We start from the raw sequence: 15,595 nt of genomic DNA, 5'->3' as shown, positions 1-15,595 counted from the left end.
TTTGGGCTCCCTTCTGGCCCAACTACCAAAGGTACGGGGAAGGGGGGTGGGGGGGTCGTGGGGGTCGCCAGGGGGGTCGCGGGTCGGCTGGGGGGGCGGTCGGAGGTTCTTGGGGGTGGCGGTCGTTGGGGGGAGGGGGGTTTGCGTCGAGGGCAGGAGGGCCTGGGATCCCTCCTGCCCGTAATGTAGTGCGGGGGGGGGTTAGGGGGTCGCCGTGGCCAGGAGGATTTGGGCTCCCTCCTGGCCCGATATTGTTGGGGAATCGGCGGTCCTTCGGGGGGGGAGGGATGTATTGGACGTCGGGGGGGGGGGCATCAGGCTTTCAGGATGGGGACAGACCTTCAAGGGGGGACAGTGCACGGAAGTCAGGGGGGGGTGAACAGAGCGTCGGGACAGCGCACGGAAAGTCAGGGCGGGCGAAAGGAGCGTCGGGCAGCATGCGCGGTATACCCGTGAGCGCGGTATACCAAAGTTTTTGTACATATCATCGTGATTTCTGCGCGCTATACCCGTGTGCGCGTTTTATACGGGTGCGCGTTATTTGCGTGAAAATACGGTATATTATTTGGTACATCTATGAGATTCAAAAGCCCAATTTCTGCAAATAATAATAAACTTTTATTAATATTGACAGGGGTTGCCATTCAACAGATTACTGGAAACTGGAAAGATTATACTAAACTTAATTATACCTTTTGGTGGAATTCAGTATGTCATATTTACAAAATGGAGAGGGTGCTTGCCATGCAACAAGGAAATTATTAGAAGTTTAAAAATATTTGGGGGCCATTGATTACTTATTCTAATGATCAGACATCTTAAACACCTTGGTATTAGATAAGGTATAGGGAGGGTGGGATTGGGAAAGATAATAATTGCTAATTATTTTATTATTAATAAATGGGTGGGTGGGAAGGGATTCTTTTATATTTATATATTTTAAGGATTATAAGTAAGATTGTCAAGTGATTTGTTAAAAATTTTTCTGATTGATTATTATACACTTGTTGTAAGATTTGAAAAGGAATAAAGATTTAAAAAACAAAAAAAAAAATATAAAGTGAGCCATGAACAGAAAAAGTTTGGGAATCACTGGTATAGAAGACCAAAGCTTATCACCTTTCCAAAAGCAGTGATCAAAGCTACTGCGGTCATCATAGTACTATCTGTGAGATTTCACCTATTTCCTCATTCACAGTTCTAACAAAGAATTTATTTGGTGCTTCTGAATGTTAAAAAATAGAATCATGAGACTGAGATGATCCCAAAGCTTTTTCTGTCGTAAAAAAATAAGCAATTTGCTAATTTTCTGATTAAGTGCATGATCCTAAAGCACCTTATTATAGTGTAGGGTAAAAAATGATCTACCTCAAAGGTTCTTCAACATTTTTCCAACACTAACTTTCATCTCTACTCAGCAAATATAGGCTGATGTGAAATACCTATCTTCTTATATTTCAGCTGATTGGGACTACCGGATAACTTAGTTGCTTTTCTGAGTTCAAGGAAATCGTGTGTGTGTGTGGGGGGGGGGGGTGGAAACCAAATTTAAAGACACCACCATCATCCTTCTTGAAAAAATTAAGTCAAAACATACTACTATTTGATATACTTAGCTGTAAATACAGGAGAGATCGTCACCATGAGCAAACTGTGTTACTTATGAATTACTGCATACATACAACACAATCTATGAAAACCTCTAACAACCCACTAGAGAATATTCCACCTACAATTTTAAAAAAATTCTTCTCATCATTTGGTCCATACCTACTAGAAATGATCTCCCAAAGTCTTGTTACTAACATCGTTCCGAAATCTTGGAAATCAGCCCTAGTTTTCCCCAAGTTAAAAAATCAAATCCTGGATGAATCTCAATGCTCCAATTATCGACCTATTGCCAACCTACCATTCACTATCAAACTAAACGAAAAAATTGACTTTTGTCAGATCTCTGAATTCTTCAAACAAACAAATGCTCTTCACCCAAATCAAACTGGATTTCGCTCAAATTATTCAACGGAACTCTCTTTGCTCGGTCTCACCACCACTATCTACTACTATACCACAGAAAATCTACCACTATCTACCACAGAAAATCAGTCCTCTTGATATCCCTTGATCTATCGGCTGCCTTTGACACAATCGACCACAACTTACTCCTCAATCGTCTTGAAAACAGTGGAATAACCGATTCAGCTCTTCTTTGGTTCTCCTCATACTTCGCTGACCGGAATTTTCAAGTCCACTCCAAAAGAACTTCTTCTTCCCCAATCTTCCAAACCTATGGCGTCCCACAAGATTCAATTCTATTCCCCCTACTATTTAATATTTTCCTAGCCCCTCTCCTGACTCTTGCTCAATCCATCGGATTCACCCCTTTTGCCTACGCCGATGATATTCAACTTCTCCACCCTATCAACCCAGCTAACATCAACAACATCCAAGAAATCAATCTTATACTAGACAAAATTAGCTTATGGCTTCAAATCAATAGACTTTCAATGAACATTGCAAAATCTCGAGGGATTTTATTCCCACTCAAAAACAATGACTCTCTAACTGGACACATGACTATCGACTCTGCTCCCATTCAAATTTGAGTCCAAACTCAAACTTTTAGGAATCATTTTTGACAAACATCTCAACTACCATGACCAAAACCTGTTTCTACAAACTTCGTTTAATCCGCTCCATAACCTCAGTCTTAGAACCTACTTCTATGCAAACGTTAATTCATTCACTGATTATCTCACACCTAGACTATTGCAACTCACTCTATCATGGAACTGACCAAGCCTTCTATGACAAACACACTACACTGAACACTAGAAACAGTAGTAACATGGATAAAAGATCATAAACTGAAGCTGAACCCAGACAAATCAAAATTCATCTTCCCAACCATAACCAAAGTCCCAATCATAACCAATATAGAAATTAACTCAATCAATTACCCTATTCAACCCACCCTAAATCTACTAGGAATGACGATAGATAGATGCTGCACCATGCAACCACAAATCAATAAAACAATACAGAAATCATTCGCAGTTATGAGAAACTTAAGACAAGTTCAAAAATTATTTGATAGAACACAATTCCGGTTCTTAGTACAATCCCTAGTCCTAGGCCTTTTAGACTATTGCAACATTCTCTACCTCCCCTGTCCAGCAACAATGATAAAACAACTACAAACAATCCAAAACACAGTACTGAGACTTATCTTTTCATTGAGGAAACACGACCACATCACAGAGGCATACCTCAACTCACACTGGCTTCCAATTCTGGCAAGAATACTATTCAAATTCTACTGCCTACTATTTAAAACCATAAATGGCGACAGCCCAACTTACCTGAACAACCGCCTCATCCAAACTACATCACTAGACATAGGAAACCCACACTCCATTCACGCACCCTCCTAACAAAGAAGTCAAACGGAAAAAACTATATGATGGCCTCCTAGCCACACAAGCAGCAAAACTCGACAACCAAATCTCCAATTTACTGATTATGACCCCCAGACTACAAAACATTCAGAAAAGAAATAAAGACCCTACTTTTCAAAAATTCTTGCAAACAACAATACCGTTAGCTCCTTCCCACTCCCAATACCACTTCCCAATTCCCCACTCTTTATCTTCTCTAGAAATTAACAGATATCTTCTTCTTGTAATACATTTTTTGTAATTCTTTTGTAATCCGCCTTGAACTGCAAGGCAATGGCAGAATAGAAATCTCTAATGTAATGTAATGATGCAAAAAGAAATCCGTCGACTGCAATTAATTCAAAATACCGCAATCAAACCCATCTATAAAGCCAAAAAATATGATTATGTCACCCCACTACTTCGAGAGTCACACTGGTTACCAGTCTCTCACAGAACTTATAAGATTCTCCTCCTAGTTTTCAACATTAGGACCTCCCATATCTCCCCGCCTTTCTAGACAAAAATTTAACCCCTCATACCCCTGCTAGGGCCCTTAGATCTATTAATCAGAACTTACTGACAGTCCCCTCAATTAAGGACTTATACTATACTAGAAATACTATATTTTCCACTTTTGCGCCCTCGCTTTGGAATACAATGCCACCTCACCTCCATGCTGTAAACTCCCTAAACAAGTTTAACACACCTTAAAACATTTCTATTCAAAAACGCCTATCTAAACTACAACTGAGAACCCGAAAACTAATAAACAGAGAAACGCTTTTAAGGAGCAACATTCCCCTCTCCCTTTTGTTTTACCCTTCCCTTTCTTTCCTTCCTTTTTATTCATTTACATAATGTAATTAACAACCTCCCTTCCCCCTTCCTCCTCTCGTCACCCACTTGTCTCAATTATGTCTTTGTTCTGTCATTAACTTTCCCCATATTTTTTTTCTTAGCTATTTATGCAATTTTAAATATCTTATATATTTTTTCTTTTTTTAATTTTTATTATTGTAAACCGACCAGATACTTGTGATGGTCGGTATATCAAATTACAAATAAACTTGAAACTTTAGGAGTAAATATTCAGCCAGAAGCAGTGTGCATTTTGCTGACTGCCACTGGTGTTCTTCCCAGATATTTAGGGCCAAATTCTATAAACGGCGTACAGATTATAGGCGGCCAACTGCTGCCTAATCAGTCAATTGGGACGCACATTTTCTAAAAAAAAAACAAAACAAAACAACCTCTCAAGGCAGGCCGTCTACATTTGAGGCGCCTACGGGAGAATAGGGAAGCGCTCAAGCCCGCCTAAGGCTAGGTATGGCTTGGCCTGGAAGTAGTCTTACACAGACCTAGGCGGCTGTACGCATCTCCCTAGGCCTGAGTTGAAGCATACAATGCCGGAACCCCCCTACCCCCCCCAAATGATCAAGGCAAGAGGGATGTCCAGTCCCTCCTGCTGACACCCACCACGAATCTCCCCCAACGATCACTGCAGGAGATATGCCCAATCTCTCCTGTCGGAACCTTCCCCCCTCCGATTGTGGCAGGAGGGATACCCAGTCCCTCCTGCCGACACCCAGCGAATCCCCCCCAATGTTCCCCGGCAATAGGGATGCCCAATCCTTCCTGCTGACATACAATGAACTCCCCCCTCCAATGTTCCCCTGCAGGAGGGATGTCCAATGGCACCTGGGCCAACCGGAATGTTAGGCCCATTTCCCAGTACATTCTGGGATGCACCGGGGAGGGGCCTAAGATTCCGAATTGCCAGATCCCTTAGGCCACCCCCCATATGAGGGGCCTGGGGGATCTGGCCAATCGGAATCTTAGGCCACATCCAGTACATCCCAGAATGCACTGGGAGATGGGCTTAACATTCCGGGTGGCCTAGGTGCCTAAGGCCCCTCATACAGTAGGGGCCTTAAGCGCCTGGACCAATCAGTCCCTTAGGAAGGGGCAGGCCCGCCATTCCTTCTAAGTTATATCAGCTGTTCCAGTGTGTAAGGACTGAAGAGACTACGAGAGGCTGTGGAGCTGGTGAGCTTGCTGGAAGTGCTCTGTTTCAATCGCTAGCATTGCTAACAGGCTATAAAATGTTAGTTAGAGGGAGGGAAGGAGTGCAACTGACCTGACCCCCGGGGGAGGAGGGGGCAGACAGAGGAAGGAAGAGACATAACCAACCACCGAGGGAAGAGGGAAAGAGACAATCATTGAGGGAGGAAGTTGAGAGAAGGAGACCCAACCATGGAGGGAGGGAGAGGAGAGAAAGCCTCAACCATAGAGGGAGGGAGAGAGAGGAGAGAGAAACCCAATCATGGAGAAAGGACAGAGGAAGAGAGACCCAACCACAGAGGGAGGGAGAAGAGAGAGTGAGTGTAGGATCACAGGAAGATTTGCTGGGAGAAAGAGGTACAGAAGAGATAGACAGGGTGATGTATGAGAGAGATAAATTCTGGAAACAGGGATGGAAAAAACAAGGGAAATGGTGACAGGAGGGAAGGAGAAAATGGTAAGCACAGAGTGGTGGGCAGAGGGAGGGGAGGGAAGAGAGATTATTCACAGAAGGGAAAGGGAAGGAAGGAGAGGGAGAGAGATGATTGTGCCCATGAATGGCAGGGAAGGGAAGAGATGGAAACTAGATAGATTTGAAAAGGAGGAAGAAAAGTTGATCATGACAGATGGATATAGGACAGAAAAAAAGCAAAAGTGAGTAGATAGAGCAAAAGAAGCAGAACCAGAGATGCGGAACGAGGTGATTAGAAAGATAAAATCACCAGACAACAAAAGTAAGATAAATTATTTTATTTTTAGTTTAGTAAGGGAGTAAATAGGATTTGAAATACTGCCTTTCTATGGGACAACTGAATTGAAACGTGTCAGTTTTGAGAATTTATGTCTGCTATGTATATATTGCACTATACAGGAAGAAACGTGAGGGGGTGCTTTATGCGATTAATTGTGCGCTTAAAAAATTTTATATTTGATGGGGGTGTCCATTGGTTAAGGAATACTAGCGACTGGTAGGATGTGTGTTGGTGCGTGTATTACGCAAACATTGTTCGGTGTGTTTGGAGTGTTGTTTATTGAATGTATGTCCCCCTGGCTTTACTAAAATTGAAAAGAAGTTTGAAGCTTGTGTATTTACAGCCGCCAAGCTAGCCTTGGCTCAACATTGGCGGTCAGCGGGGATTCCTGGTTGCTGTGGGATATATTGTCGGCTGGATTACCTCCAGTTGATGTCTAAGTTGACAGCTACTTGCCATAATACTTTGGGTACTTATCATAAGGTATGGGATAGTTATGTGCAGTGGCGGGCAGCATAGTTAGTATTGAAGTCTTACGCTTTATTTGAGCTACTCCTTGTCACTGATGTCCAGCTTGATGGTCCCCCTTTTTAATTCTTATTTTATTGGGATTTTGGGAGTGGGAGGGGGCATTTGGGAAGGGGGGTTGGCTTTTGGGAGAGGGAAGAGGGATGCAAAATGGAAAAATTTATGAGAATGGTATATTTGCTTCTTGACCTTTTTTTGTATTTGATTATAATGCATTGTTTCTATGCTGACTTGTTGTATTTGTGTTTTGTTGTGTGCTACTCTCTTGAAAAAAATCTTTAAAAATAAAATTTTAATCGGTATACAGCCCTAATTTTTATTAAAGATTTGATTTATATACGAAAGTATACAAACACTTGGTGAAACCAACAACCACAATATCTTCATAACAGGAAGCCCAACTGCTTACAAAATAAAAATCCGAATGCTCACCTTTCTCCCCTGGCACACAGCACCCCTAATCCCACCCACTCTTAACCAAAAACTAACATTGCCATAATACTTTATTATAAACATGTTCTCTGAGAAAAGGACTTCAGATTGTTTAAACACTTTGGAAATGAACAATTTTACCACCAACCAATCAGTTTTATTAACTGTACATTTAGCGGTTTAAAAAAATGTAAAAATTATGCCAAATAAATCTGAGTACATAAGAAAATATACCTTATTAAAATGATCTCCAATTACTTCCCAAATTCTAGACCACTGCAGTCTTATACGACCCATATTGTAGTATGATATTTCTACTATCTTCTGCAAGCTGAACATACGAGGATGTGTGGGAGACAACAGTTCATCCATTGAAACAGCACAAAGCCAGCGAACAAAATCCACTGAAAGAAGACAAAAGATTCAGTAAAATTTATCACATAAAGGAGAACACTAATAGCCAACAGCTGATGGTTTTCAAAACTTACCAATTGCATTGCCATCCAATCTTGTAGACCCTGTAAATATTCTGCAAAATTGACAAATTTTTAGGTCTCAACACTAAAATTTCCAAAATTCTATATGATAATAACAGTTATCAAATGGCTGATAATAGAAAACATTTCGCTACTACACTCTCTAACAAGCACAAAGATAACTTCATCAGTCTTAATTATGCACACTAGGTAAAATAAACATGGATGAAAACTAAAAAATAGAGAGTCTTGGAATGGCCGAGTCAAAGCCCTGATCTTAATCCCATTGAGATGCTGTGGAGTGATTTGAAACGGGCTGTATATGCAAGAAACTCCTCAAACATCTCACTGCTGAAAGAAGTATCTCACTGCAGTTATTTCAGCCAAAGGGGATAACAGTAATTAATAGGGTGTCCTAATTTATTCCTCAGTTAGAATACACATTTTTGTGGATACCTTTTGTTTCATGAGTAAAATCAAGTAAAATTTTTGTTGTTTCTTGCAATTACATCACTTTCTTTTCCAGAGATAAATAAAAAAAAGATTTGACATCTATATATGAACATTTTTTAAGAAAATAACTGAATATTTCATGGAGTGTCTAATTTTTTCCACATGACTGTTTTATGCAGCTTTTAATTAATTTAGGGGCTCTTTTACTAAAACACTGTGCGCCAACAGACATTAGCACAGGCAATATTGTGCATCCTATTTATACCTATGGGCCACGTGGCATTTAGAACATGCTAATATCTATTAGAATGTGCTAAGTTTTAGTAAAAGGATCCCTTATTGATAGTTGCTGATATATTTCCTGGGAAAAGTGTTAGTTTAAGAGAGTTGGGTGATTTCTTATGAATTTAATTTAGATGTTCTTTAGCATCATCTAATTTTGCTGCCAAAGGTTGTGGTCATCAATAATCTAATATAATAAAATGGTAGGACGCGCATGCGCACTAAAAAATCGTGTTCTCTGATCCGTCGCGGAAACACGATTGCGCATGCACGGGTTTTACATCACCGAACTCCACCATGCCACGCCAGCCATGTCCGCCAGCGGCCTCGAGCTCCTGGTGGCCGGCGGCGCGAGCCGCCCACCCGCTGCTGAGGCCCTGCCTCCCGCTTCTGCCCTACACGCCAGCCATGTCCGCCACCGGCCTTGAGCTCCTGGGGGCTGGCGGCGCGAGCCGCCCGACCGCTGCTGAGGCCCCACCTCCCGCTTCCGCACTACACGCAGACGCCAGACGCCGCCCGGCCGGTGCTGAGGCCCCGTCTCCCGCTTCCACCCTACATGGCGACGCCAGACCCGGCCCTACAAAACGCTGAGGCCCGTCTTCCACTTCCGACCTACACGGCGCCGCCAGACCCGGCACCACAAAACGGCCCTCACATCCGCAAACAGGGTTGCCATGGAAACAGAGGGGATCAGGAGCTAAAAAAAACAAACAAATAACAGTGCACAAGGACAAACAAACAAACAGAGGGGATCAGGAGATTAAAAACAAACAAACAAACAACAGTGCACAAGGACAGAGACACACAGACACTCACAGAAGGACAGGGGGCTAAAGAGACAGATTGAAAAAAATAACAAAACACTAAGGAGAAAGAGAAACACAGGTAAGGAGTGCTGCTGGGCAGGGGGAGCAGGGAAGAGGGTCAGGGGGAGAAAAGAAGGAGTGCTGCTGGACAGGGAGAGCAGGGAAGAGGAACAGGAACAGGGGAGCAGGGAAGAGGAACAGGGGAGCAAGTAAGAAGTGCTGCTGGACAGGGGGAGCAGGGAAGAATGACTGCAGAGCAGGGAAGAAGTGCTGTTGGCAGGGGGAGCAGGAAAGAGGGACAGGGGGAGCAGGTAAGGAGTGCTGCTGGACAGGGGGAGGTAAAAGGAAGGGAGAAGACCTACTGCTGGACAGGTGGAACAGGCAAGGGGTGATGGTTGACAGCCGAGGAAAGAGAGAGACAGAAAGCAGCCAAGAGGAGAGAGAGAAAAAGAAAGAAAGAAATAAAGACACACACATCTATTCTAGCACCCGTTAATGTAACGGGCTTAAAGACTAGTATATAATATAATAAATAACTGAGACAGTTAGGGAAAATACTTGAAGTACCTGGTTGTGAAAAAAAAACCAAAACCTACAAGAAGGCAGTATACAAGTCCCAGTCCCTTTCCCTGTTAGATTTGGAATTTTGGCATATTTTTTGTTTTTAAATTTGTCATTACTCACTTGGAGCTTTCATGTACAGACAAGATATAAATTTAACAGATAAAATGAAAGAAATTAAATATGCAGCTGCATTTGTCAATGATGACACACTTATCTCCCCTCATAAAAAAATGTTGCCTTACCTATTAACTAAATTAATTCAAATATGTTTGTTAATATTTGATTTAACACCTTCCTTTCTTTCAGATCTCATTTTTCTTTTATTTAAAGTGAATAATTAAGAGTCTATTATCCAAAAACAAAAGTAAAACCTGCTCAGCTGATAGGAAAGTTCAGTATAACTTACTATCAAAGTAACAATATCATGCAGATTCAGTCACTGACAAAGACACACAATAATATGATACGTACCTGTCTACAGCTACAACCACACTTTGTGAACTGGTTTCTCCTATGGATTCCTGAATGCTTGCAATCTGCTTCCAGTCCACATTTCCTCCAACTTCAATTTTTAAACACACAAACAAAAAGTTTAATTAGGAAACCATGCTCAACATTTAGGAAATCAATAAGTACTGTATCAAAGTTTTAAATAAACAGCAAAATAAGGGGCATAAACAAAAAACAATCTCTGTAAACCACTGTTCGTTTGTTGAGTGTATCTTCCTTTATTGTTCAATAAAAATTGTTTGCACTTAATAGAGGAAGTGTATGCAAATCAAGTTTATGCATATTTATTGTGGATATCCTGAAAACTTGACTAGCAAGGGGGCATTCCAGGTCCAAATTGAGAAACACTGCACTATCGGGTCACTCCCTATTCCTCCTTCCCATGGCCTGACATATTATTTCCTTCCCGCAAACAGTTCAATAACAAGCAATTAATGTTCCGATTAAAAAAGCTAATTAATTAAGCAATAATTTTTTTAATTGATGTACAGCCTAATACAAAAGAAATATGACAAAAACAATTGAATTTGAATGTTTTGTATATAATATCTTTAAGCAATGTAAGAGCCGTTTGTCTCTAAATTAACTTATTAACCAAAAACATGAAAAATCTCAGGAGAGACTATAAAATTGTAAACATTAAGGGGAAAAACTCACCTAATCCCAGACCCACAAATTCATCAGGTGCCTGGTCTTTTGTTCCAGTAATCGAGCCTTCCCTGCCTCTAACAGTTCCAGAAATGTAACGGGGCTTTACTCCAGTGCCTATTAATTGTGCCAGTTCAAGCTGACTGATGCATTTCAGAATCTGAATTACAGAAAAAGTGAAAGATGAGTTGTAGAACATTTCCTATACATTTTTCATCTAATATGAAATTATTTACAGGCATGTCTCAATCCAGTGCTTCAGATGATTTATTCATAGAACACTAAGCACCAATCCAATTTCCAACAGTTGTTAATGCTTCTATTTTTGATAGTAAATATAATATGTCTCATTAAATAAAAAGACCTGAACTACATGCACTAGCAAATAAAGAAATCTGGGATATGTATATGTTAGTGTGCTTATTCAATATGCATTATCTTATGAATTAAAGCATGTTAAGTTCATTATCATTGACTAGAATAGGGGTTTCCCAACCCAGTCCTTGCAGTCATAATTAATGATAACCACAATGAATATGTATGAGAAATTTTTATTCAGGACCTCCATTCTATATAAATCTATTTGCATATTCACTGTGTGTAAAAGAAAACCACTGCATTAGAAACTAGTATTTAAAAAAAACAAATGTATGAAATGAACCAAAAAGCTCCAAGATCTAAAAACAAGAGCATGTCTGATCAGAGGGTAAAGCACAATTATTAGATTTTTTTTTAATATAGGTATTTATATACCGCCTATCAAAGTTATCTAAGCAGTTTACAATCAGGTACTCAAGCACAGTAAAATAGTAGATGACGACAGATAAAGACCCGAATGGTTCAACCAGTCTGGCCAAACTGATTCAATTTTAAATTTTTTTTTCTTCTTAGCTATTTTTGATGAAGAATCCACAGCTCTACCCAGTACTGTGCTTTGGTTCCAACTACTGAAGTCTCCATCAAAGCTCACTTCAGCCGTTCTACACCCTCCCAGCCATTGAAGCCCTCCCCACTCATCCTCATCCAAAAGGCCATATACAGACACAGACCGTGCAAGTCTGCCCAGTAATGGCCTTATTTCTTCAATATTTACTATTATTTTCTGATTCTAGATCCTCTATGTTCATCCCACGCATTTTTGAACTCCGTCACCATTTTCATCTCCACCACTTCTCTCGGGAGCGCATTCCAGGCATCCATTACCCTCTCTGTAAAGTAGAATTCCCTTACATTGCTCTCGAGTCTACCACCCCTTAACCTCAAATTATGTCCTCTGGTTTTACCATTTTCCTTTCTTTGGAAAAAATTTTGTTCTACGTTAATACTTTCAAGTAACTGTGTAACTGCAAACTATAGAATATGTAGACAATGAAACTGTACCCTAGGAAACCAGATTCTGCATAGAATGAACCCTGGGCAAATCACTTAATCCCCCCATTGTCCCAGGCACATTAGATAGATTTGAGCCCACTGGGACAGACAGGAAAAAAATGCTTGCGTACTTGAATAAATTCATATAAAACATTCTAAACTCCCTTGGGAGAATGTTGTTTGTTTGTTTTTTTATTTCTTTATTCATTTTATGACTTACATCAAGTGTACAGTAAATATCAAACAATTATAGTACAACATCACTTGAAAATCTACAATATCATACAACAAGAAGATTTAACCCCCACCCCCCTCCCAAATTCATATACAACTAAAATATACCACATGAAAATAATATCTTATGTCATTCATAAATATATTAGTGGAAAACCAAGAATCCCCCTCCCCACCCCAAATCCACATGAGTATTAAAATTGGGAAAAGTGTAAATTATTCATTATAATACTTTAATAATGGTCTCCACACATCCTTAAATTTAAATTTAAATTAAATGGTATAGAAAAATGAACAAGCGGAGACTTAGAGGGGACATAATAGAGACTTAGAAAATCATGAAAGGCATAGAGAAGGTGGAGAGGGACATATTCTTCAGACTAGCGGAGACAACAAAAACGAGAGGTCATTCAGAAAAACTGAGAGGAGACAGATTCAAAACAAACGCAAGGAAATTCTTCTTCACTCAAAGGGTGGTAGACACCTGGAACGCGCTTCCAGGAGAGGTGATAGGACAGAGTACAATACAGGGGTTCAAAAAGGGACTGGATGACTTCCTGGAAGCTAAGGGAATTGCAGGGTACAGATAGAGGGTTACTTTACAGGATATTAAACGAATAGGGTATGAACATTTTAGGTAAGGAGCACTTACAGGTCATGGACCTGGGGAGCCGCCGTGGGAGCGGACTGCCAGGCACGATGGACCCCTGGTCTGACCAGGCAGGGGCAATGCTTATATTCTTAAACAGACAGTAAAGCACTGATACTTACCGTAACAGGTGTTATCCAGGGAAAGCAGGCAGATATTCTCACATATTGTGCATTCATTTTTGTAAACCACTTAAAAACCTCACGGTTATTAGCGGTATATAAGAATTAAATTAAATTAAATCATACACGGAGCAAAAGTGCATTGGCACTTTAAGAACTTTAGCAAGTTTGTGACTGACCGCACCGTGCTTGCGTGTGTGCCTTCCCACCCGATGTAGGCGCACGGCTCCTCAGTTCTGTAAGCCAGCTAAGAAACCAACCAGGGAAGGTGGGTGGGTTGTGAGAATATCTGCCTGCTGCCCCTGGATAACATGTTACAGTAAGTAACTGTGCTTTATCCCAGGATAAGCAGGCAGCATATTCTCCCATATGGGTTACCTCCAAGCTAACCAGAATGGGATGGGGGAAAGGTTGGCCTCAATGTCATCAAATATACAGAATACTGTACTATTACAGAGACTAAACATACTTCAGATTGGAACAGAAGAAGCAAGATACATTACAGGTCAGAAAAATTCCAATAATTTATAAATCCAAAAATCATTCAGAAATTATGCTTCACATTTTCACATTAATCACATAGGGCCTCTTCTATGAAGCCAATTAGCACGGCCGCTGTAGTAACAGCCTCAAAGTCTATAAGGATTTCAAGGGCTTCAGGTCTTTTGAAGCACAGCACTTGCTAGCATGGCTTGATAAAACAGGGCCATACTAAAGTAATAAAAAAATAGTATGTGTATCAAAAACTACAAAAAATGTTCACTTATCTGCAAATATTCCAATCCAAAGTCTAAAATAAGTTGCAGAATTACAGATCTTCATGGTGCCATACAGCTGCTAATCCAACAGCAAATAATATCCACTAGGATTGTTTCTATATATTTTGAAAGGATATTATTTGATTTTAAAAATACTTTCCATAAGCATAATACTTGCGTATCTGATTAGCCTCACATAAAGCATACTCATTTACACGAATATACATATGAATATGTACAAGCTTGTGTAATTTGTATTAATCTGCTAAATACTAATGAAAATTAAATTGCTTTGTACCTCATGCCATGAATTTCCTAAATAGTTTCCATCCGTATGTGCTACTGTGATGAGAGTTTTGATTGTATCAATGTTCTTCTGCTTCATTTCAGTGATACCAGAACTCACGGTTAGTAATGTAAATCTTGCCAGAGCCTGGACATAGGCATCTCTTTCAAGCTGCAAACAGAAAAAATACTGGTAAATAAGGTTGATTGTGCAAGGTATTCTTTCATAAACTGAATATGTCACTCAATTTTTTTTGACAGTTCTCTTATTTGTAGCAAGATTCTACACTACAATTTTAAGAAGTTTTAGAAAGGATTTGACATCAGATTGAATAGAGTAGTTATCTACCTGTAAGAAAGCAAGCTAAGAACCAGTTAAGTCAGGATTCAAATCCTGCTAATGTTCCATGTGAGTTGACCTTACCTAAGTCACCTCCACAAGCCTTCTCTATACAGGGCAACAGTTATCACATCTGATTGCACCTCGCTTGGAGCTACCAATGAAATAGGACTTTGTAAAACATTCAATGAACATGTTCTCCAAATTTTTGCCATAATATATGATACTTATGGGTATCATCTTTTATAAAATATAACAAATTTACAACTCATCCTATAAGACCATAACTACAAGTATGTTCCCCCTGAGTGCATAAGCGATCGCTCATACATTTTAAGCATTGCTCACACAGATTTCAAATGGTCGCTTATGTGTGGGGTCGCTCTGATCTGGTGCACGGTTGGCTGTTCCAGTCCTCTGCCCAGAATAGGAATTGACATCAGAGGGAGCAAAGGACCAGCACAGCCAACTGCTTACCAGAGCACAGTGGCCTCACATGTGAGCAAGTATTTGAAATCTGTGACACTCACAGAAAGTATAAGAACATAAGAATAGCCTTACTGGGCCAGATCAATGGTCCATCAAGCCCAGTTGCCCCTCCTCACGGTGGCCAATCTCCATTCTACCAATCTAGGGCAAGAAGTGGCTTTCCCCATGTCTTTCTCAATAAGGTTTGGACTTTTCCTCCAGGAAATTGTCCAAACCTTTCTTAAAACCAGCTACGCTACCCGCTCTTACCACAACCTCTGGCAATGCTTTCTTTTTTTAAATATATATTTATTAGCAATTGCAAAAGGAACATACAACCAAAAGGGAAGCAGATAGAATCAGTGTAAAACAGGCAAGTAACTCAACAAGAGAAAGAACATGGCAACAATGAGACAAAG

General features: G+C 40.3%; 1 protein-coding gene across 1 annotated transcript in view; it reads right to left on the bottom strand.

Moving 5' to 3' along the window:
- Positions 1-15,595, bottom strand: part of ARFGEF1 (ADP ribosylation factor guanine nucleotide exchange factor 1) — a 382,919-nt gene that overhangs the window by 118,758 nt on the left and 248,566 nt on the right. Inside the window, exons 21-25 of the mRNA XM_033933351.1 lie at positions 14,382-14,540; positions 10,959-11,109; positions 10,263-10,353; positions 7,699-7,739; positions 7,445-7,614 (exon numbers count right to left, since the gene is read on the bottom strand). Coding sequence (XP_033789242.1) covers positions 7,445-7,614; positions 7,699-7,739; positions 10,263-10,353; positions 10,959-11,109; positions 14,382-14,540 — 612 coding nt within the window. The remainder of the gene's footprint in view (positions 1-7,444; positions 7,615-7,698; positions 7,740-10,262; positions 10,354-10,958; positions 11,110-14,381; positions 14,541-15,595) is intronic.

This window comes from Geotrypetes seraphini, chromosome 2 (assembly GCF_902459505.1).
Source record: "Geotrypetes seraphini chromosome 2, aGeoSer1.1, whole genome shotgun sequence".
Lineage (NCBI taxonomy): Eukaryota > Metazoa > Chordata > Amphibia > Gymnophiona > Dermophiidae > Geotrypetes > Geotrypetes seraphini.
This window is presented reverse-complemented; position numbering and strand designations above follow the sequence as displayed.